This window comes from Perognathus longimembris, chromosome 4 (genome assembly GCF_023159225.1).
Source record: "Perognathus longimembris pacificus isolate PPM17 chromosome 4, ASM2315922v1, whole genome shotgun sequence".
Lineage (NCBI taxonomy): Eukaryota > Metazoa > Chordata > Mammalia > Rodentia > Heteromyidae > Perognathus > Perognathus longimembris.
This window is the reverse complement of record NC_063164.1, coordinates 5,853,168-5,877,365: the sequence shown is the minus strand read 5'-3', so window position 1 is coordinate 5,877,365 and position 24,198 is coordinate 5,853,168. Positions and strand designations below refer to the sequence as shown.

The window sequence follows — 24,198 nt, the reverse complement described above, 5'->3', positions numbered from 1 at the left end:
GGCCTCATGTATACAAGGCAAGCACTCTTGCCACTAGGCCATATCCCCAGCCCCAGTTCTGAGTCTCTGTTTGAAATTCTTCCTTTTTTTTTTTTTCTTCCTTTCAGTTCTGGGACTTCAGCTCAGGGCCTGGTTACTGTCCCTGAGCTTCTTTTGCTCAAGGCTAGCACTCTACCACTTGCGCCACAGAGCCAGCCTTTTCTGATGGTACTGAGGAATTGAACCCAGGGCTTCATGCATTCTAGGCAAGCACTCTACCACTAAGCCACATTCCCAGCCCCTTCCTTGGAATTTTCTTTTCTAGTTTTCCAATATATGTTTCTTGTGTATTTTATAAAAATCTTTTCCTGTGACTTATGACTTGATGGTTGAAAACTGCAGCCAATATTGTGTGTTGCATATTGCATAGTGATTTCATCCGTGTTTGTGCACACACATGTGTGCACTGTGTGTGTATATAGGGGATTGTGAAAATACATAGCTGCATAGTATTTATCAATATTTAGTCAACAAATATGTATTGAGTAAGTATATACTGTATGTTAGGTGTACACAATACATATTGCAGTGAGAAAATGGAAAAATTTCCTACTTTCATGAAATTGCGCTCCCTTCGGAAAGACAATGATATAGATTGAAATAGTGTGTGCAAAATCCTCAATGATGACAATAGAAGAGGGAAAAATAAGGGAGATCAATTTGGAGGTTGAAGGATTGAGATCTTAAATAGAGTGACTGGCTCAAGAAGGCCTCACTGAGAAAGTGACTTTGAGTAAAAACTGCATAAAGGAGTTCTCTCTGTGGAGACAGAACAGCAGCAGCACATACCTGAGGTGCTAGAGGAACGGCACCGAGCTGTGTGGGAGAATCATGGAAGATGAGATTTGAGGGATGATAAGGTGGGAGTAAAATATCATGTAGCCATTAGAAAATTTGGTTTTAGCTTTGATTTGATGTGGAAAGACTTTGAGGAGTTAGAGAATTGACAGGACGTGACTGTTTCATAGGCTGACTGTGACTACGGAGTTGGTAATTGACAAAAATTGGGGAAGAGTAAAATAGAGACCTGTATGAAGGAAGCTACTGCCCTTTGTTCAGATCTGGATGACGGAGACTGAACCCAGATGGTGTCAGTGAAGATAAAGCCAGTAGGATTACCTGATGGATATGCTGTAGGGTGTATGCAGGGGTGTGTGGTGGGATGCGGGGGGAGTGTAGGAAAGATCATTTGAGTGCTTCATTAAGGTTAACACTGGTGTTTTTGGCCTGAGTAACCAGAAGAAAGGAGATAGTTTCTACTGTTTCTGTTAATTAAATAAAGGTTTTGTGGATCAACTAGGAGATAGTTTCTACTGTTTCTATTAAATAAAGGTTTTGTGGATCAACTAGGAGATAGTTTCTATTGTTTCTATTAATTAAATAAAGGTTTTGTGGATCAACTATGTTAAGCAAATAGTTTCCAATAACATGCCTTTGAGAACATATGCAGACATATCTTTGGAATGATGGTGCCCAAACTGGTCTTCACACTTGTAATCCTAGCTGCTCAAGAGGCTGATATCTGGGGATCGATCATGCTTCCAGGTCAGCTTGGCCAGGACAATTTCCTAGATTTCATTTCCAAAATAACCAGCAAAAAGCAGAGCTGGAGGTCTGTCGAAAGTGATAGAGAGAGAGCTAACCTAATAGTCTTAGGGCTCTTGAGTTCAAACCCTCGTACTGCAAAAAACAAAACAAAACAACAAAACAACAACAACCCACAAAAAACCACCATAACAACCCCCCCCCCAAAAAAACCCCCACAGTGTCTATAAGCCTTATTTTATAATGAAAGAGGCTTATTGGCAAGCCATATCTAGAACTCCCTCTGGGACTATCAGTTGCTTTTCTTGGCTCCAAGATGTTTCCTGAACAGTATATTATACTTTGTCCCACATGTGCCATTAAGAGATTTGAAAGTTTGTTAAAATATGTGTGGCAATGAGTGCTGTCACTTAAGCCTAGTCAGAGGAGCCAGAAAAGGAAAAGCAGGTCCTAGTTGAACTCGCTGACACACATTCCTCTAAGTCAGAGGCTCAGGATGGGCTTGAGGGCACATAGCCTTCGGCTGACACTGTTCCCCTGGTTCTGGTTACTGCAGGTGCCTGTGGACAGGGATGCCTGTGAATCTCTTGGACTCAACTCATGCCAGTTGATAGCAACCCTTGCCTCAAAAAGAGTGTGATAGGATTTATTTGCTGGAACAGAATTTTCCATGCTTGCATCAAATATTCTTTCTATAAGATTTAAAATAGCATTTTTCAAAGATGGCACTGTGTTTTAGGAGAAAATAAGGTTGAAGGAATGGTTTTGTTGTATCAGTAAACAAGGAACCTGAAATGTTTTGTGCATAATGTTTCCAGCATAAAGGAAATGTTACTTGGTATTTTTAGTTAGGATTCCATTTTATTTTATTTCTTGGTTACAGGGATTTTTTTTTTCTGTTTACTCCCCAGTTTTGAAATACAGCATACTAATTTTAAAAAGAAGGAAAGAAATCTAACATACACCAAACAGTTTTGAAGTGACCAATTCCTCTTCTTAATTCTGGTGAGTTTCACTTGATATCTCCAGTTGACCTTAATTTATGCACAGTGTAGACAGTTTTCCTTACTTCTGAGCGAGAGCACTTATAACCCTGAAAGGGTAGAAATGTCCCTGTACTCTCTTGCATACCTAGGCCTTTTCTTCTTTATCTGGGCATTGAGCATTTTCTTGCTCAGTTTGTTTTCAAGTTGTGGGACAGTGACCTTTAGGAAGTCATATTGAAAACTGGAATTATAATTTAGATTTGAAGGCTTTGATTTATTTTAGAAAACAACTAATTTTCAGTATCTTCCCATTTTTTCACTTGTATTACTTTATTGTTGCCTCATATGGTGATAATTTTTGTTTTGATGAAATACCTGTTGACTGCTGGTCTGCAGATACTTTGTGGTAATGAAGACATTGGAGTATTGTGTGACATTGTGTGGACATTCATTTAATTTTGGGCTCTTGCTACATGTGATTTTATTCATTTCTTATCATTTTTTGGTAAATTTATTTTTATATCTGATTCTTTTCTCATTCTCTTCAGAAGAGGAAACCAATATTTATTGAACATGTTAAATGTGCCAAGCACTGTAGGAAACTCTGGGAAATATAAAAACGCTATCTGGTAAAAGAGAAAAAGATGTAAGCAGATACACAGACTATAACATGGTCAAGGAATCTTACAATGAAGGTGTAGCCCTGGGCTAGCAGTGAACCACAGAGCATTTATGCAGAGATAGAGATAGAGCTAGAGATAGGGGGAGAGAGAGAGAGAGAGAGAGAGAGAGAGAGAGAGAGAGAGAGAGAGAGAGAGAGAGAGAGAGAACGAGAGCGAGCGAGCGAGAGAGAGCGAGAGAGAGAGAGATTAATAGCAGGATAGTCACCAAGGGCTCAGTTTTAAATTTTGATTATTTGCCAGGCAAAGAAAAATTGTAGAGGCTTTTCATGCAGTGGATGTCAGTGGTGGCAGCTATGTGTTTGAAGCTCACTCTTAATCTATTTGTTTCAGCTCGCGAGGGACATTTTGTCCAGGGAGTTCAGGACCATGAGTGCTGGACTGAGAACTCTAGATTTACATGTCTAAACCTGTTTCTTCTCTTGTGCATCTCCTAGTATGGACCATTGTGTGGACCACATCATTTACTGTATATTAAAGCACAAGGAACATTATACAGTATGAATGTGAAAAGTTGTAAACAACCCTAGGGCTACTGAGCACTGGAGGCTCACACATGTTATCCTAGCTACAAAGGAGGTTTAGAGCTGAAGATTGCAGCTTGAAGCCAACACAGGCAGAGAAGCCCATGAGATTCTTATTTCCAGTAAGAAGTCAGCGATGGAGGTGTAGCTGAAGTGGTGGAGTGACAGCTTTGAGTGAAAAAGCTAAGGGACAGTGTTCCGGCTTGAGTGCAAGCCCTAACAACAACAGTAACAACAACTATCCCTACCCCAAAAACCATAGTGCATATTCATCCATACTCACTACTATATTTAAACTCCCTTCATTTCTCTAGCTCTGATTTCTTGTTGGACCCTCTTTATTGGAGGTTTTTTCTTCCTTCTTTTTTTTTTTTTTTTCCAGGACTCTGCTTTCAATTTCTTTCAGTTTACATTTGGCCCTGGGACACTTTTGTTACCTGCCAGACCCTACTGGACAAGCCCCTCATCTTGGTCTTTTACCTTGAGTCTCTAGACTTAAATTTCTAGCTACCTCCTAGATGTTCTTAATCATTTCAGATTTTCTTTATTTTAAGATGTGTTTTTCCTCCTGTTGAATGGTTCCTTATTGTTTGTTTCTGTTATTTGAGTTCAAAGCCTCATGATTAATTTTGACCCTCCCTTCCCTTCATCTTGCTTTAGGTTTTTCTTCAGGGTTTAAAGTCTCTCAATTGAGATGATGATAATGATGAACATCAATATGTTGTATTCTTACAATGTTCCAGGCACCTAAAATCTTTTCATGTATTGTTCTTATTCCTACAACTATCTTATGATATTGTTGTCATTTAAAAAATACCAAACCTGGGCTGGGGATATAGCCTAGTGGCAAGAGTGCCTGCCTCGGATACACGAGGCCCTAGGTTCGATTCCCCAGCACCACATATACAGAAAACGGCCAGAAGCGGCGCTATGGCTCAAGAGGCAGAGTGCTAGCCTTGAGCGGGAAGAAGCCAAGGACAGTGCTCAGGCCCTGAGTCCAAGGCCCAGGACTGGCCAAAAAAAAAAAAAAAAAAAAAATACCAAACCAAGCTGGGCACCAGTGACACACTCCTGTAATCCTAGCAACTCAGGAGGCTGAGATCTTAGGATGGCAGTTCACAGCCAGCTCTTGCTGTGAGATTCTTAATTTTAGTTAACCAACAAAAAGCCAGAAGTGGAGCTGTGGCTCAAGTAAGTGATAGTGTGCCATCTTTGCATGGGAAAGCTAAGGGAAAGCTTCCTAGCTCCGATTTCAACCCCCAGTGCTAGCACACAAAAAATTAATTAAAAAATCCTATGACTCCTTCTACAGAGGTTAGATGGCTCTTCTATATTTTGCAGAGCATAAGATTGCTCATTAATGGATAAAGGACATTACCTTTTGCTCTCAGCACACGAACACACCATTTTCTTGCCCACTTTTACCTTCCAAACAAAAAGCAAAGGTGCATTGCAGATGTATCTTTGGTGAAATTAACTGCAGAATATACCTGATAAATCTGTCTCTGTCTCTGTCTCTCTCTCTGTCTCTCTCTCTCTGTCTCTCTTTCTCTGTTTTATTTAGGCCCCTGCTCCAATACTTTCTTTGAAGCATTAAGGATGTAATATTGCAAGTCTCCCCTTATTCACCATACTGGTGAACTAGCTCACCTTCCCTGTTCCCTTACATCTTCTTTACCAGTGATTTCATTCTCACTGTGTTTCTGTTTGCACTTATCACTGACTGATCGATTCCCTCTCCCTCTCCACCCCACTCCCCCAATTGTGGGGCTTGACTCTGGGCTTGGGCGCCACCCTTGAGCTCTTCAGCTCAAGGCTAGTGCTCTATCACTTTGAGCCACGGTGTCACTGACTTTTCTGCCTGGGCTGGCTTTGAACCGGGATCCTCAGATCTCAGCCTCCTGAGTAACTAGGATTATAGACGTGAGCCACCGGTGCCTGCTACTGATAGACTTTTTTTTTTGTTTGTTTGTTTGTTTTTTTGTTTTTTGGCCAGTCCTGGGCTTTGGACTCAGGGCCTGAGCACTGTCCCTGGCTTCTTCCCGCTCAAGGCTAGCACTCTGCCACTTGAGCCACAGCGCTGCTTCTGGCCGTTTTCTGTATATGTGGTGCTGGGGAATCGAACCTAGGGCCTCGTGTATCGGAGGCAGGCACTCTTGCCACTAGGCTATATCCCCAGCCCCTACTGATAGACTTTTGATTGTGTTCCTAAGTTACATACTTGGCGCCTAGATCAATGCCTTGTACCTAGAAAGGAATCATGTAATGATTTGTGGAATGATTAAAGTGTTTACTGTCTGTCACTATATCACGATACAGGTTTCATTAGAGTTCTGGCAGAGTGGGCTCTCCAGTGTTTGTTTAAAAGAATGTACTACAAATAGTGACCAAATGACTGTCATGTGTTAACCTAATTAAACACCTTGATGTCTAGCTGTTTTCTCCTATTTGCATTGTTCTTCTTGCTTGTGTAGATGTGCATCATGTTGTGACCTTTATATGCTGATTTCAGGTCTGAAAATGGGAAATTTATATTTTATAAACTATTCACAATTAATTTTGTCTTTTCTATGTCATCCTGCATTCTAGTGGTTATACCTGGGAACACACTAACATAAGTGGTTAAATTCTTTTATCATTCTTAAACATAGTAATTGTTGTTGCTATACAATGAACCTTTGTGAAGGAGCATAGTATTACTTCATGGTATTCAAGGTCTTCAGGAGAGAGAGTTTGAGAATGTAGATGAGAATTGGGAGAAATAGATATGGCATTAATTAGAGACATTAAAGAACCAAGTACCAGTCTGACATCAGTGGCTTGATTGTCTCCATCATTTAGTGTGTGTACTTTGGAAAATGAAAGTCCTTTTTCAGACTTTTTGGTGAATATTTAATGTCAGTTTCTTCCATAAATAGAAAAATCTACTGCCCCTATCCTCTTGACAGTGATGTAGTAGAATTTGCCTATCTCTTTTCTTCAGGTGATTAAACCAGAGAGCAATGACAAAGAAACAGAAGCCCCCGATGAATCTGATCTTCCTGAAGAGCTCCCTCAGCAGTCCCTCAAAAGCTGTAATGACAGTCCTGATGTCATTATAGAGGCTCAATTCGATGACAGTGACTCAGAAGATAGACATGGGAACACACAGAATGTACTGGTTGATGGTGTTAAGAAACTCTCAGTTTGTGTTCCTGACAAAGGTGAGTCCTGAGCATTTACTGACCTTTGTTTTAGCAAATGATTGTTTTGAGGGTTAGGAACTTCTTTTTGTGACACAGTAAGTTATACAGAAAGATTGGTATGTTCACCACAGTGTCTCACCTGTGGCAGGTTTTATAACAGGGAAATTCTAATAGGCTTTCAGCTGCTAGTTATGAGAGAGAGGATGGAAATGATGCCCAGTGGTTTGTGTGGGTCATAGTTGCTGTTGTGTTGTTTCTAAAGGGCTTTGCTTTGTATTGACAGTTAATTTAAAAAGTTTCTGCACTGTGCCTAGCACTACTTAGTTGGTAGTATGTGTATAATTATAACTTCTTTCCTCCCTCCCTCCCTCCCTCCCTCCCTCCCTCCCTCCCTCCCTCCCTCCCTCCCTCCCTCCCTCCCTCCCTCCCTCCCTTCCTTTTTCCTTCCTTCTTGCCTTCCTCCTACCTCCTTCCCTCTCTCCTACCTTCCTCCCTCCCTCCCTCCCTTTTTCCTTCTTCTCTTCCTGCCTGCCGCCCTCCTTCCCTTCCTCTCTCTTCCTTTCCCTCCCTCCCTCCCTCCCTCCCTCCCTCCCTCCTTCCCTCCCTTCCTTCCTTCCTTCCTTCCTTCCTTCCTTCCTTCCTTCCTTCCTTCCTTCCTTCCTTCCTTCCTTCCTTCCTTCCTTCCTTCCTTCCTGCCTTCCTTCCTGCCTTCCTTCCTGCCTTCCTGCCTTCCTCCCTCCTTCCCTCTCTCTCCCTCCTTCCCTCTCTCCCTCCCTCCTTCCTTTTCCCCTTCCTTCCTCTCCTCCTTTTCTACCTACCTTCCCTTTACTTTTCTCCTTCCTTCCCCACCTGTATCTCCCTAGAGCCTCACACATTCTAGGCAAGTGTCTCACCACTGAGTTACAACTCCAGCCAGAATTTATCAATCTTTAAATATTTACAAAAAGCATGCCATTTTTAATTGAGTAATTTTGACAAGTATCTCTGTTGTTTATAGTAATCATAAGTCACCCTAAATTTTATGAACTGATTATTTGTGAAAAGAATTTTGATGTTAAAAGTCTTTTAAAAAAATAATCTTTATTTTCTCTTGTTAACATCTAAGACATGGGCCCTTTGAATGCAGTAGAAAAGCAGTTGTAAGCACATGGGGAAAGAGCTGAATTCTTGACATGACCGTATTCTGGGGAATTTAAGGGCAAGAGACATTTGCAAGTCAGTATCTCAACTTATAGGTGAGATTCCACCTAGAGGGAGTATATTTTCCAACCTAGCTGAAAGAGAAGACTGAGCAACATGAACCTGGCCAGACCCACTAGATAATTACCTTTGTTATCAAGAGTAAGTTTCTGGCACAGACTTAATGAAAGGCTAAAAGAAATGCCAGAAGATTACTAAAAGAGGATGTTCAGCAGACTGTTGTGGTAGGATCTGGCAAACATACCTCAGTACATCCTGAAGAAAGCGAGAGGTGATTTCAGAGAGGACTACAGAAGGAAAACTGTTTTCCTACATTGCTCAGGAGGTAGTATCCTTGGCCAGAGAGCATGTTCTGAAAGCATGTGTCCTTTTTGGTTGGCATGTGTCCTCTCTGATGGAAAATACTCTTTATTCATATGACTTTCCAATTTTTATTTCACTTGGAATCAAGAGGCTAGTGCTTCTGCTGTCACTGCTGCCTGACTCTTCCATAGGCATGGACCTAGGGCACGGAGCAACTCGTGTTGTGTCACAGGCTTAGATCACGAGTGGTTTCTCTATTCAGGATCCAGCCAGTTTGGATGCTATTACCTGAAATTTCATTCTGACATTTCTTATTTATTTCTTTAAGATAATTGAATACTGTCACTCTTTTCTTTTCTTTTTTATTAATTAAAAATTTTTTTGACATGGTGTTGTACAAAAGGGGTACAGTTACATAATAGGGCAGTGTGTACATTTCTTGTGATATCTTACACCCTGTTTTTCTTTCCCTTCCCTAGATCAGTTAGACATATATACAATACACAGTGTATCAGAAACATATACAGTAGCCATGTGGCCTACGCCAAGGGAAATTCATCTAGGACTTTAAATGTAATGTCAACAATAGAGTTTGCTTATCCTTGTCTTATATGAACATACATAAATAGCTTTTGAGCTATTGTGATCCACTGAGAGGTCTATTTTTGACCTTTATATGTTGACTAGTTGTTTGGTTTTAGTTATATAATGTAGGGTCGCTGACCCAAACCTGAGGGAAATACCATTTGACAAGAAGTTTTTGGTTTCGCAGACCTGGTCTCTACTGTCTCCCCCCCCCCCCCCCCACCTTAACAGTCATATATCAAGGAGATCATGCCCCTTTGTTTTCTGTGTTCTAGGCTTGTCTCGCTCAGCATTATTCAAGTGCTGACCATTTCCCTGCGAATACCAATATTTCACCATTTCTAATCGCTATGTAGTATTCCATTGTGTATCGGTAGCATATTTTTTGGATCCATTTATCTGTGGAGGGGCATCTGGGTTGTTTCCATATTTTGGTTATTGTGAATTGTGCAGCGATAAACATGGAAGTGCAGATGTCTTTTTGATATCTTGAGGCCTGTTGTTCAGGATGGGTGCCTAGGAGTGGTATGGCTGGGTCATAGGGTAGGTCTATATTGAGCTTTTTGAGAAACCTCCATACTGTTCTCCAAAGTGGTTGTACTAATTTGCACTCCCACCAACAGTGGAGAAGGGTTCCTCTTTCCCCACAGCCCCTCCAGCATTTGTTGTTGCCTGAGTTCAGAGTATAGGCCATTCTAACTGGAGTGAGGTGGTATCTCAGGATTGTTTTTATTTGCATTTCCTTTACTGCCAGGGATGTTGAACATTTCCTCATGTGTTTCTTTGCCATTTTTATATCTTCTCTTGTGAAGTCTCTCTTTAGCTCCTTTGCCCATTTCATAATTGGTTTATTGGGCTTGGAGGGGGGATAGTTTTTTGAGTTCTCTGTAGATGATGGATATTAGACCTCTGTCTGTTGCTGTGCTGGTAAAGATCCTTTCCCATATGGTTGGCTGTCTTTCTAGTTTGGTGGCTATGTCTTTAGCTGTGCAGAAACTTTTTATTTTGTAGTAGTCCCATTTGTCGAGTCTCTCCCCTATCTGTTGTGCCCCTGAGACTCTATTCAGGAAGTTCCTTCCTGTGCCTATAAGTTCTAGCGTCTTTCCTACTCTGTCCTTCAGTAGTTTCAAGGATTCAGGTCTGATATTGAGGTCCTTGATCCATTTTGAGTTGATCTTGGTGCATGGTGATAGGCTAGGGTCTACTTTGAGTTTTCTGCATATGGCTGCCCAGTTTTCCCAGCACCAGTAGTTTGAAGAGGCTGTTTTTTCCATTGTATGTTTTTAGCTCCTTTGTTGAATATCAGCTGACTGTAAGAGTGCAGTTTTATTTCTGGGTCTTCAATGCTATTCCATTGGTCTTCAGGTCTGTTTTTATACCAATACCAGGCTGTTTTTGTTATGATGGCTCTATAATAGAGCTTGAAGTCTGGTATTGTGATACTTCCTGCACTGCTTTTTTTTTTTACCTAGAATTGCTTTGGCTATTCTAGGTCTTTTGCTGTTCCATATGAACTTATGGGTTGCTTTCTCTATTTCAGTGAAGAATGTAGCTGGGATCTTGATGGGGATTGCACTGAATTTGTGTAACAATTTGGGCAATATGGCCATTTTCACTATATTGATTCTGCCTACCTATGAGCATGGGAAGTCTTTTGTGTCTTCTTTGATTTCCCTTTTTAGATTTTTATAGTTTTCATTGAATAGGTCCTTCATGTCTTTAGTTAGGTTGATCCCTAGGTAATTTATTCTTTTTTTTTAACCAGTCCTGGGGCTTGAACTCAGGGCCTGAGCACTGTCCCTGGCTTTTTTGCTCAAGGCTAGCACTCTGCCACTTGAGCCACAGTGCCACTTCTGGCCACTTTCTGTATATGTGGTGCTGGGGAATTGAACCCAGGGCTTCATGTAAACGAGGCAAGCACTCTTGCCACTAGGCCATATCCCTAGCCCTAATTTATTCTTTTTTAGCTATTGTAAATGGTATTATTTCCATAATTTCCTTTTCTGCTTGTACATCGCTAGTGTACAGAAAAGCTGCTGATTTATGTGGATTGATTTTGTATCCTGCTACTTTGCCAAAATGGTTTATTAGGTGTAGGAGTTTGGGGACTGAGTGTTTTGGGTCTTTCTGATATAAGATCATGTCATCTGCGAATAGGGATAGTTTGATTTCTTCTTTTCCGATGTGGATCCCTTTGATGTCCTCCTCTTGCCTTATTGCTATGGCTAGGGATTCCAGCACTATGTTGAAAAGAAGTGGGGAGAGTGGGCATCCTTGTCTTGTTCCTGAGTTTAGGGGGAATGACTTCAGTTTCTCTCCATTTAATGTGATATTAGCAGTTGCTCTGTTGTATATGGCTTTTATTGTTTTCAGGAATGTTCCATCTATTCCTGTTCTCTCCATAGCTTTTTTTTTTAATTTTTAAGTTTTTATTATCAAACTGATGTACAGAGAGGTTACAGTTTCATACGTTAGGCATTGTCTCCATAGCTTTTAATGAGTATGGATGTTGTATTTTGTCAAAGGCTTTTTGGGCATCGACTGAGATAACAATGTGATTCTTGATTTTAGTTCTGTTTATGTGGTGAATTACATTAATAGATTTACGGATGTTGAACCATCCTTGTGTCTGTGGGATGAAGCCTACTTGGTCATGATGTACAATTTTCTTGATCTGTTTCTGGATTCTGTTAGCTAATTGTCACTCTTTTCTTAAAGTACACATGCATTATCATAATAGTACTAGTACTGTGACTTAGATCTTTTCAGTGAGAAAAGAGGGTAAGTTACTAGGGCCTTAAGTAGTCAAATTCTTTACTAGAAAGCTCACAAAAAGTGAGTTAATCACAGGACTAAATCAGGCAAACATGTGCTTTAGAACATACTGAGTTATTGGGCTCTAAGCTAGTTGGGTAAAGCCCAGCTCTGTGACTGTATATGGGATAACTCAGTATCTTCTTTCCCCTGGGTACCAAGTTGAGTGGATAAGACTTTGTTGAATAAAGAGAGATGCAAGGAAGCATATGTTGATGGATGGAAGTGATTTCAGAATTGATGCCTGGTTTGGATTCAACAACTTACTTTGTCCTTTGGTAAACGGATACTGGTTTGGATTCAACAACTTACTTTGTCCTTTGGTAAATGGATACCGGACTTGTTCTTGATATGTCATCTGTTGTAGGTGTCCTCCCTCTTTAACAAGTAAATATCACCGAGTACTTTACAAGTTCATGCTGTGCATGGGTTTTCCTTATTCTTTTTACATTCTTTCTAGCCCACTGTTATTTATATTGCTTCCTTAGTAGCCCAGTGTGAGGAGCAGCCTTAATCCTTCCTACCATATCGGGTACAGATTTTACTTTCCTGCTAGCCTCTAAATGGAGTTTGTGAAACCACATGGCTGTTTCTCATTTCTTGCCCTCTTGATATTTAGGGAAATTGAAATTTGCTCTTTTAAAAAGCACAGTGTTTTTAAGGGTATTTTAACCAGCTCTTCTTGCTTAGGATAATATAAAGTCTGGTTAAAGTTAGGATTTTAGTACTTTTTGCACCACTTAAGATTTTGAAATTTGTTATTGAAAAAGACCATAAACTTTCTCTAAGACTTCTAGAAGGTTTTTGGCTTTGTATTGTATTTACAAGTGTATTATTAATCTTAGTTTATATTCACATTCAAAACTTTTTAATATTTATCCTCAACAAATGTTACTTGTAGTATGTGCATGTATAGGTTCTTTTTCTTTTCCTAGGAAAGTTTCCTGTCTTTCTAATAAGCATCAATTTCTCTGATAAGTGAGACTATAGCACCCATTGACCACAGTGAGTGTCTGTCACTGCATTAAGAGAAAAAACCTTTGTGCATCTCAGATATACACATTTTCTTTTCAGAAGACAGCATGAACTTTTATAATCCCTGACCCTTGAAGAGGGATAAAGAGAGGGAATTTGAGAGCAAAAAGGTGAGAAGTAAAGTGAGAGTCAGCCAGGCAAAGAATGAGGACTCAAAAGACCCAGGCTGCTCTAGAAGTCCAGTTCTTTTATAGCCTCTTGAGACTGAGATTTGAATCCATCTATCATTGCCTTTCCTAGGGCCAATCCAACTTACTATTGGGAATCTTGGAGACCACTTTTTATTTCCTTAAGTCCCATCACCTTTTAAGTTAGGCCCTTTCAATGCCTAGGTTTCCCAGTATTTTCTTTCCATTCTATCTTTTGGCTAAGACAGTTGGACCCAACCTGGGGGCTGGTGGCTCATGCCTGTAATCCTAGCTACTTGGGAGGCTGAGATCTGAGGATTGCGGTTCAAAGCCAGCCCCGGCAGGAAAGTTCATGAGACTCTTACCTCCAGTTAACCACCAGAAAACCGGAAGTGGCACTGTGGCTCAGAATGGTAGAGCACTAGCCTTGAGCTCAGAGACAGCGCCCAGGCCCAGAGTTCAACTCCCCAAACCCAACAAAACCAAAACCAAAAAACTGAACCCAAGAAAAGTGGGCCATATTGCCAGATAGTAAGGTTTAAAAAAAAAAATTGGGAGGTGGTTGTGGGGCTTGAACTCTGGGCTTGGGTGCTGTCTCTGAGTTCTTCAGCTCAAGGCTAGCTCTCTACTACTTGAGCCACAACTCCACTTCTGGTTTTCTGGTGGTTTATTGTAGATAAGAGTCCCATGGATTTTCCAGCCTGGGCTGGCTTTGAACCACAATCCTCAGATCTCAGTCTCCTGAATAGCTAGGATTATAAGTGTGACTCACTTGCGCCTGATAATAAGCATTGTTTCTTTATTTTTGTGGCAATCATTTTTCTTTCTCAGAGACAAATTTCTTCTTTTACCAGCTCTCCACTGAATATGATGATTGTATAACTATAAGAGAGTCATGTTTTCTTCAGAAATCATATTTAAAAAGCGTCTAGCAATTAAATTGTAGACTACAATTACAGAACAATATTTTGTGACAATCTTGAAAAGTCCGACTTAAGAAAAAAGACTTGTTCAGACTTATGTTAAACCAAAGGATGCACTAGGAAGTTTTGCTTTTCTTTTTTTTTTTAAGGACAATGTTTCCTGGGAAATGTATTTACTTTTTATTATTGTTATTATTTTTGCCAGTCCTGGTGCTTGGACTCTGGACTCAGGGCCTGAGCACTGTCCTTGGCTTCATTTTGCTAAGGCTAGCACTCTACCACTTGAGCCACAGTGCCACTTCCTGCTTTTTTCTATGTGGTGCCGAGGAATCGAACCCAGGGCTTCATGCATGCTAGGCAAGCACTCTACCACTAAGCCACATTCCTAGCCCTTTTTTTTTTTTTTTGAAAGACAGGGTAGATGGGTAGAGACCGATGATTAGTACCTACAGTATCCTAAAAGTGCAGTTCTGGGGTTGGGAATATGGCCTAGTGGCAAGAGTGCTTGCCTCGTATACATGAGGCCCTGGGTTCGATTCCTCAGCACCACATATACAGAAAATGGCCAGAAGTGGCGCTGTGGCTCAAGTGGCAGAGTGCTAGCCTTGAGCGAGAAGAAGCCAGGGACAGTGCTCAGGCCCTGAGTTCACGGCCTAGGACTGGCCAAAAAACAAACAAACTAAAAGTGCAGTTCTATGCTAGACCATTCCTCCTTGTGACATTGCCAAAAGAAATAAATGCACAGAAGACAAAGTGAGGCATAGTCACAGGTTTTGATTTTTTTTTTTTTAACTTCTTAAGTTTTTTTTTCCAGTCCTGGGGCTTCAACTCAGGGCCTGGGCACTGTGCCTGAGCTTCTTTTGCTCAAGGCTAGCACTCTACCACTTGAGCCACAGCACCAATTCTGGCCTTTTCTGTTTATGTGGTATGGAGGAATTGAACCTAGGGCTTCATGCATGCTAGGCAAGCACTTTATCACTAAACCACATTCCCAGCTCCCAGTTTTAATTTAAAAAATACTTTTAATTAACCAATCTGTACTATGTTTTGCTGCATCTGAGCCTTCTTATAGATTTTCATCTTTGTCAACAGGTAAGCTTATCTAATTATTCCATTTCTGTTGTCTAGGTTAACTTATTCACATTGCCTTCTTATATAGTTTACCTATTCTGTCAGTTACTATTCTCTTATTGATTTGGAGAAATTTCTTTTCTCTATCATAAACCTTTTTTCAAATTAGGCATTCATCTTCTCCCACTCTGTCAATACAATTATTTGTCTATTAACTTTGTGTTATCTATTACTGAACAAAAATCTTTAATTTGATGTGGCATTATTGAGCATATGTTTATGGCTCTTAAGTTTTTCCTTGTTGTTAGATCTCAGGAACTTTTCTCATGTAATCTTTTATTAAGTTTGTGATTTTTTTGTAGATTGTATGGTACTTATTCTTCATTGATTTAAATTATCAATGTAGATTAGATTATAAGTCTTTTTTACACTGTTTAAGGAATTTTATTAAAGCAAAAATTTTATAATCCAAATTATGTTTCCTCGCACAGTTATCAATTTTGTTACTTAGAACTGACATCCTGAGCTATTCCACAGTAAAGAATTACAAAATTAAAGAAAGGAATGCTTTAAATTTTTGTACTTTGCTGAAAATTCTTTTCCCCAGAGTCCATGAAACATTAATTTGTTTTTATATTTTACTATTTTTTGTAGGTTTTTTTGTTGTTTTTAAATCAAGTAATCTAGGCCTAGCACTGTTTGCTAGACCTGGTATTTGCTTGGTACATAAGGTTCAAAGTTTCCTTTCCTTTTTTTATTTATTTTATATTTTGCAATTTTTTTTCATAATATTTAAGTTTTTTGATGTTTAGATATTTTTCTTCGGTGAAGCACGAGTTTCTTTTCATGGTCCCTGATCAATTTTTTAAACACTTGGAACACCAGTGGCACTGTTGACTGCTTTCTGGGCAGCCTCTTTAGCTTGGTAGGCTTGTAGTACAGCTACAGCTTCATCAACCTTAGAACGCAGAGACTCTGGAGACTCAAGCATATGAAGTAATTCTGAATTACCTATCTCCAACAACATACCAGTGATTTTACCAGCAAGAGTAGGGTGCCTGGCTTGGATAAGAGGAAACAGCCTTTCACCCAACATTTGCTTTTGCTCTTGAGGAGGGGCAGATGCCAACATGGAAGCAGTCAAAGGTTCCTGACCTTGTACATGAACAGCAGGCTGTTGCATGGCAACTTGTGGCTGTGCATTAAGATGTTGCCGAGGATTGCGGACTCCTGCAGCATATTTATACTGGGGAACAGTGAGGACAGCAGGAGTGGCTGCAGCAGCAGCTGTAGGACGTGGACCCATTGTTTGTGTTGATGTGTTAGCAACATGCTGTGTGGACATGACTCGTGGAACCTGTGAAGAAGCTGGTCTCATAGTACTAAATGGCTGGGCGGATAGCACCGGGCATATTTTGGAATGGATGCGGTCTGGCACCCTGAGCAGTCCAGCAAGGACTTGGTCTTAGTTGAGCAATTTGGCTAGGAGGATAGTATGCAGCACGGTTCTGAGTCTGTGGGATAGCGCCATGAAGTAACCTGAAGGAGGTGCTGGCTGGTAGGGGTTGATTACAGGGTTGGGCACAGCTCGTACACTTGGCCGTTCTCTGCATATACTGGTTAGTGAGGTGAGCTTGGCGCTCTTCTTTGCGCTGAGCTAAAGCTACATAGAGTGGCTTTGTGGCCACAATTCTACCATTCATTTCTGTAACTGCTTTAGTGGCTTCTTCTGGGGAGGAGAAACATACAAACCCAAACCCTTTGCTTCAACCACCTTCCATCATAACCTTTGCACTAGTGATTGTACCAAATGGAGAAAACTCTTTCCAGAGACATTCATCATCAATACCATCATCAAGATTTTTCACATAAAGGTTAACACCCTGGTATCTGGTGATCCTATCTTGCTTCATCTGCTCAAATTTGCGCTTCAGTTCTGTCTGTCGTTCCACTTTTTTCTGAGCTCGACCAACGTAAATTTGTTTTCCATTGAGCTCCTTTCCGTTCATCTCATCCACAGCTTTCTGTGCATCTTCATGCCTTTCAAAGCTTACAAATCCAAATCCTTTGGATTTCCCACTTTCATCAGTCATTAATTTCACACTTAAGGCAGGTCCAAACTTGCCAAAGAGTTCCTTAAGGTGCTCATCATCCATGTCTTCTCCAAAATTCTATAAGTCTTTTTGATGTTAAACCATCCTTGTATTCCCAGGATAAATTCTGTGTAATCATGATATATTGTTTTTAAAATACACTGTTAGGCTTACTTAGATATTGTGTAGTATATTTGCTTCATGTTAAAATGAGTCTGTGGGATTTTTTTGTTGTTTACATTACCCAGTATTTAAAATCAGGATTATGATAGCTCCATAAAATGTCCTTGTTAGTTTTTGACTATCCCCTATTTTTATAGAACAGCTTGTATAACATGGGAATTAACTGTTCCTTGAAACTGGGTAGATTTCATTGTAAAATTACTTGCACCTGCTGTTTTTCAGGAGATGAGATCTTTGTTGTTTTCAAATTAGTTGGTTTGTTCAGTGTCTGAATTTCTTCTTGTGCCAGTTTTGGCATAATGTAATAAAAATTTATCCAGTCAAATCTATTAGCATACGTCTGATATTCTTTAATAATGCTTTACTTAAAAAATCTCCTGTGTACTTTTGCATTCCTTTTGTTCAGTATTTTAATCTTTTCCATTTTCTTGCCTTTTTAAAAGTAATATATTTTGTTTCCATTTTTATATTAGCTTTAGGATAAAAGTTAACTTTTAATATAATGTTTGTATACATTCAGTTCTTTTTCTAGAATTGAGTATATTTGAATCAAACATTTGAGTATATATTAAAGCAACCTGCTTAACTTTTAGAATGAATTTTTCAGTTGTATTTCTTATCAACTTACAGTGTAGATTTTTTTCTTCATTTAAATAGCTTATAGGATTAAGCTCTGGTGAATATTTCTTAGGTCTTATATGATACTACATCAGAAACCATATCTTTATCTCATTTTAACAGTTAATCATAGACTGTCTAACTGTTCATTGTATCTAAAGATATGTTACTCTAGAAAGTAAGGTTATAACTATGCTATAATGTTCATATCTAGGCTTAATAACTTTTTAAATCACTAAAATTAATAGTAATTCTTAGAATTTTTAGCAGGTATACATGCCAAAAATGTTCAAAATATACATAAAAAGTGGTTATAGAATTAGTTTTATTGTGTTTATTAATTGTACAAAAGGATTTCACCTTGTTACTTCACACACACACACACACACACACACACACTGTACTTTGACCAAATTAACCCCCTCCATCTTCCCTGTCTACCTTCCCTTTTCCCATTCTTCTTCTCCCACACTTGATAATTTTTGTTTGCCACAGTTCTGGCCACCTCATTCTTATAAAGAATAAGATTTTTGGTTGTGTTGTTTTACTTTATGATTATTGATAATGTTCTGTATATCACTGACATTTTTTCTAATAATATTTTTTCTTCTCTTCCTCCTTCTCCTCCTCCTCTTTCTCCTTTTCCTCTTCCTCTTTCTTTTTGTGCCAGTACTGGAGCTTGAACTCAGGGCCTTCCACTATTGCTTGACTTTATTCCTCAAGGCTGGTGCCCTACCATTTGAGCCACACCTCCTCTTGATTAATTGGAGATAGTAGTCTGGGCTAGCTTTGAACCTCAGTACTCAGATCTTAGCCTCCAAAGTAGCTAGGATTTTTGTGTGTTGAATTTTGTGAGTTGAATAATTAGCTTATTATTATTATTATTTTTCTTATTTATTGTCAAAATGATATACAGAGAGGTTACAGTTTCATACGTTAGGCATTGGATACATTTCTTGTACTGTTTGTTACCTCTTCCCTCATTCCCCCATTTCCCTCCCCCTTTCTCTCTCCCCATGAGTTATTCAGTTGGTTTACACCAAACAGTTTTGCAAGTATTGCTTTTGTAGTCATTTGTCTTTTTATCCTGTGTCTCTCGATTTTGGTATTCCCTTTCACTTTCCTAGTTCTAATACCAGTATATACAGTTTCCAATGTACTCCAATAAGATACAGTGATAGTGCAGGTACAACCACAGGAAGGGGATACCAGAAGATCATCAATAATCGAAGCTACGGTTTCACATGGCACGTTGAAAGTAATTACAACCGTGATATATCACTCGTTTCCCTAACATGGAGTTCATTTCACTTAGCATTATCTTATACATTCATAGAGGCATAGCTATTAGGCTCTTGTGATCCTGTGCTGTGACTAGCCTAAACCTGTGCTAATTATTCCCTATGAGGGAGACCATAGAGTCCATGTTTCTTTGGGTCTGGCTCACTTCACTTAGTATAATTTTTTCCAAGTCCTTCCATTTCCTTACAAATGGGGCAATGTCATTCTTTCTGATAGAGGCATAAAATTCCATTGTGTATATGTACCACATTTTCCTGATCCACTCATCTACTGAGGGGCATCTGGGTTGGTTCTGTATTTTGGCAATGACAAATTGTGCTGCGATGAACATTGTTGTGCTGGTGGCTTTCGTGTGTTCTTGTTTGTGGTCTTTTGGGTAGATGCCCAAAAGTGGGGCTGCTGGGTCATAGGGGAGCTCTATGTTTAGCCTTCTGAGGAATCTCCATACCACTTGCCAGAGTGGCTGAACCAGTTTACATTCCCACCAACAATGAAGTAGGGTTCCCTTTTGGGCACAGCCCCTCCAACATTTATTAGCTTATTATTTTTAACAATGGTTTTCTTCTAACATTTTTCAAGCTAGGAATATCCTGCTATACATTTCTCTAGTTGTATTCAACAGGTTTTGGTATGTAATATGTTTTATCATTTAGGCCTAATACTTACTTTTATTACTTCCTCATAGCTAGGTTAGTAATTTGTTAAAGGTCTTTAACTTTTAATGATTTTGTTATTCAAAACAGAGTTTGTATGTTGAATTGTCCATAATATATCAACCATCCCTTTATAGTCTGTTACATAGACCATTTTTTAAGGTATTTCATGTGTACTTTGAAAGAAGGATGTATTTCAGGAGTTATGCACAAAATCTTGATACATAACTATATTGTTCTTTATTTTATTAGCTATTATTTAATTTGTCAGTTTGGTAGAGGAATGCTTGAAAAAAACACCCATGTTTGTTTATTTTAGTTATTTGTGTTTCCTGCAGTGTTATTAGGTGCATGTTTAAAATATACCTCTGTAAAACTGCATATATATGATAACCAGTATGTATAATCCTAGGTCTTGGAAGCTTAAAGCAAGAGTATTGAAAGTTCAAGATCATAAAACATTACTTCAAAAAAAGTAAAAATCAAACCAAACCAATACTTAGTATATGTGGCAACCCAGATACTAAAATTGAAAGGGTACAGAGAAGATTAGCATGGCCTTTGTGCAAGGATGGTATGCAAATTTATGAAGCATTTCATATTTTGCATAGTCTTTAGATCATTTTTTTATTTGCTGCCTAACTTCAAGGAGATAGTGAGAAAGGGTAGTATGAATGGTACTTGAAATTGTGATTTTCGTTATAAAGATGCTTTTGTAAGGCTATCTATGAGAGAATGGAATTGAGTTATATGTGAAATATCTTGTCTCAAATAATTTATTAATACTTACTGCAAATGTGAAAATGTTAACATTCATTCCCTTCCTTAAAATTACATATTACCTATATGCACTTACAAAAAGGAGTATTACTTGTACCTTAAGAAAAGAGTATATACAATATAGTTAGTTACCATTATTTAGTGAACATTTACTATATGCTAGGCTTTATCTAAGTACTTAGTACTTTATCTAAGTACTTAGTAATTAATCTTCATTATTCAATTGGTTAATCCTGAAAATGCACCTAGAATCTATTTTAGTGGTATTGATAGTATATATTGCCAGAATAATAGTTGTTTTTCTCAAGGCAAAGAAAAGTTACAGTGCTAGTTTGGGATGGAGCTTAGTATTGCTATTTTGAAAGAGCTTTACCCAGGGATTCTACTTGGTATTGAGATAGAGTTACTATAGAAGGAGTCCCAGACTTGTTTTTTTCTTAATTGTTATGCTCTATATCTCCCAATAAATGGCAATGTGCACAACATAATGTTAAACATTTCATGGTGATCCAGCATGCAGTGTAACAGTCAGTTCAGTCAAAAATTACTAGTGTATAATTACTGGGAGGAGTAAGTATCTCAACCTTGTTGGAGAGTAAGATCTTTGCAAGAACTCTTGTTACAGTTGTTTACTAATCTTTATATGAGGAAAACAAACTTTTTTAATGGACAGATTTGGGGGTTATCATTTTATCCTTGATGAGATCCTGGATTGAGGAAAATATGCCAACTATTACTAGTTAAATTTAAATTTAGGCTGAATGTTAAATGATATTTTGGAATTACTGTTAATTTTCTTAGATATGATAGTATACTTCAGATGTATAGGAGAACATCCTTATTTTTAGGAGATTCTTCCCAAAGGGTTGGGATAAAGTATGCTGATATTTTTAAGTTATTTTCAAAAGTGATAGTTGGGTACTGGTGGCTCACGGCTGTCATCATAGCTGCTCAGGAGGACGAGATCTGAGGATTATGGTTTGAAGTCAGCCAGAACAAGAAGAGTTTGTTGGACTCTTATCTCCAAGTAACCATCAAATAACCAGAAGTGGAGCTATAGCTCAAATGATTGAACACCAGTGTTGAGTGAAGAAGCTAAGGGACAGTGTCCAGGCCCTAAGTTCATGCCGCAGTACTAACACACACACACACACACACACACACACACACACACACACACACACACACACAGAATTTTAGTTCAGAAAAAAGACTCAAAACTGTGTATGTGCACTGTACACACGTGCATGTACAAATTGAAGAAGAAATGTAACACAATGTTATATTCAATATCACAGTTTTCAATATATTTAAAAATCTTCAAGTTTAAGAAGAGATGAAAAATGGTACTGCGGTGTTCTTTGGTTTATGTGTGGATTTCAAGAGCTAGCATTGTTCATCTGCCTTCCTTGGCTTTAAAGTATTCTAAAGCATAAAATCATCACTTAAGAATAGGCATAATTAGGATGTTATTTGTGTTGGATATTTTTTCTAAGAACTACTTTTATTTAATCACAGCCTTGTGGTAAAATATGAATTTGATCACAAAAGGTATATACTTAATAAATATTTGAAAACTATCAAACAAATTCCTGTGAAAATTAATGAAGCCATCAAATACTTCGGCAAAACAATTTTTATTACCCTATTGCCAAAGATACACAGAATGAGGCTGTATTATGCTGTCAAAACGTTTGTCACCAATTATACAAAAACCCTTTCTTATGTAGTGTATATCTGCATTGATAACCAAATTTGTTACACATAAAATAAATTAATTTTCCCCCTGTAATCTATAAAATTTGCTTCCTACTCTTAGTTTATTATCCTTCTCCTATTGTAAATTATCTTGAGTTTCTTACTTATTCTATTTCTAGCTTGGCTCGGAGCATGGTATTCACTTAGTGGGTGCCTGGCACAGTGGAAATGAAATAGCAGTGGATTGGGGGGAGAGGAGAGTAATATTAGTTTCCCATTCTGCTTCTGAAATCAGAGACTTGGGAAAAAATATTGTTTCCGAAGTGTCTTCTGGTGAAAGGATTCTGTGAGTGAAAATATTTTCCATAATAGCAAGGGTTCAGTCAGATAGGCTGTGATGAATCTTGAACCTGGATGACTCAAAGTTCTCCCACTGGTACCTCTCTGTCTCTCAAAACCATCAGAGCTAGTGCTACTTAATTCTAGTACTTGCGTTATTCATTTACATAACACTTAGGAAGTGATCATGACAGTCCCATTGCTCTGCTAGAGGATGGTCATACCATCACTCATGTCTTCTTCCTTCCTTCCTCTGGGTATTTTGTGTAGCCCACTGTTCCCTAGTGCCTGGGCAGCTGGCTCTTCAGCAGTCCTCTGGTAGATGCCTGCTACTCTTATTTCCTTCTTTTTCCACAGCTGGACTACAGAGCTGCTTTGTGGGAAGGTTAACAGCAGTGATAATAACTTATATAAATTAGTTGTTAATGAAAATTTCCTAACTTGCTACACAGTGACCCCAGTTATTGACTCTGAATTAAACAATATCCCATGTTGATTTTCACAGTCATTTGCACCCACCTTATCTCAGCTGTATTTCTCATAGGCCACAGCAGTTCTAGGACCCCTGGCCTAACCACTATCTTGTGATTCTCTTGTGCTGTATTTCAGAGCAAAAACACTGCAGACATGAAGCTCCGAATCAGTCTCCTGCATTCTGCATGTTCATCTCATCACATGCTCTCTTCCTTAGCAGGATGAGTTAAGAGTCAGAAAAACTACATAGTATAAAGTAAATGGCTTAAAGTTGGATGTTAATGGCTCACAACTGTAATTGTAGCTACTCAAGAGACTGAGCTCTGGAGGATTGCGTTTTGAGGCCAGCCAGGGCACAAAAGTCTATGAGATAACATCTACAAAATAACAATAAAAAGCAGGGCTGAAAGTATGGCTCAAGTTATAGCCAGCTGAGCAAATGTGAAAACTCTGAATTCAACTCCCACAATAAATCCTTCTTACTCCCCCTTGCCCCCCCAAAAAGAGTGTATTGGGAGGGAAGTACTAAAGATGCAGCTCAATGGTAGGATACTTATCTAGCATTCATAAGCCCCTAGGTTTGATCCTAGCACCACAAAAAATTCATATATATATATATATAAAACTGCAAAATAAGAATACATTTAATGATTTGTTGGGTGTTAATGAGATTAATGTGGTTATAGCAGGCATAACCATGGTGAAATATACCAAGAACAAATTGAGTTATCCTATTTAAAATGCACTTATTTATGCTTTAAATCTAATTTCTAGAAAACACAAAAATGCACAAACATGCAGTTTACTATTAGAATAGGTCAACAAAGGCTTTCTATAAAGGGTCAAGTATTAAATGTTCTCAGCTTTGTGGGTTCCTATCAATATCACAACTGCTCAGTTGTATTGTTGTGGTCTGAGAATGGCTGTGGAGAAGATGGGAATGAATGGATGTGCCGCATTTGGTCAGTTATCTGCTTTAGTTTGCCTACCCCTTCTTTACGCTCATGAGAGAATGAAAGTGAAAGGTGCAAGTAGTATCT

The 24,198-nt window shown here is 38.8% G+C and overlaps 1 protein-coding gene, 1 non-coding gene and 1 pseudogene across 3 annotated transcripts in view; 2 read left to right on the top strand and 1 right to left on the bottom strand.

Annotated features, from left to right (window-relative positions):
* The window catches only part of Dis3l2 (DIS3 like 3'-5' exoribonuclease 2), a 312,571-nt gene that overhangs the window by 83,321 nt on the left and 205,052 nt on the right, over positions 1–24,198 (top strand). For both annotated transcript variants that reach the window (XM_048344518.1, XM_048344519.1), the window contains exon 6: positions 6,758–6,977. In XM_048344518.1, coding sequence (XP_048200475.1) covers positions 6,758–6,977 — 220 coding nt within the window. The remainder of the gene's footprint in view (positions 1–6,757; positions 6,978–24,198) is intronic.
* Positions 15,826–24,198, bottom strand: part of LOC125349875 — a 23,893-nt pseudogene continuing 15,520 nt past the window's right edge.
* LOC125351013 lies at positions 20,370–20,473 on the top strand. The gene has a single exon (XR_007210906.1). It is a non-coding gene; the product is annotated as a U6 spliceosomal RNA (small nuclear RNA).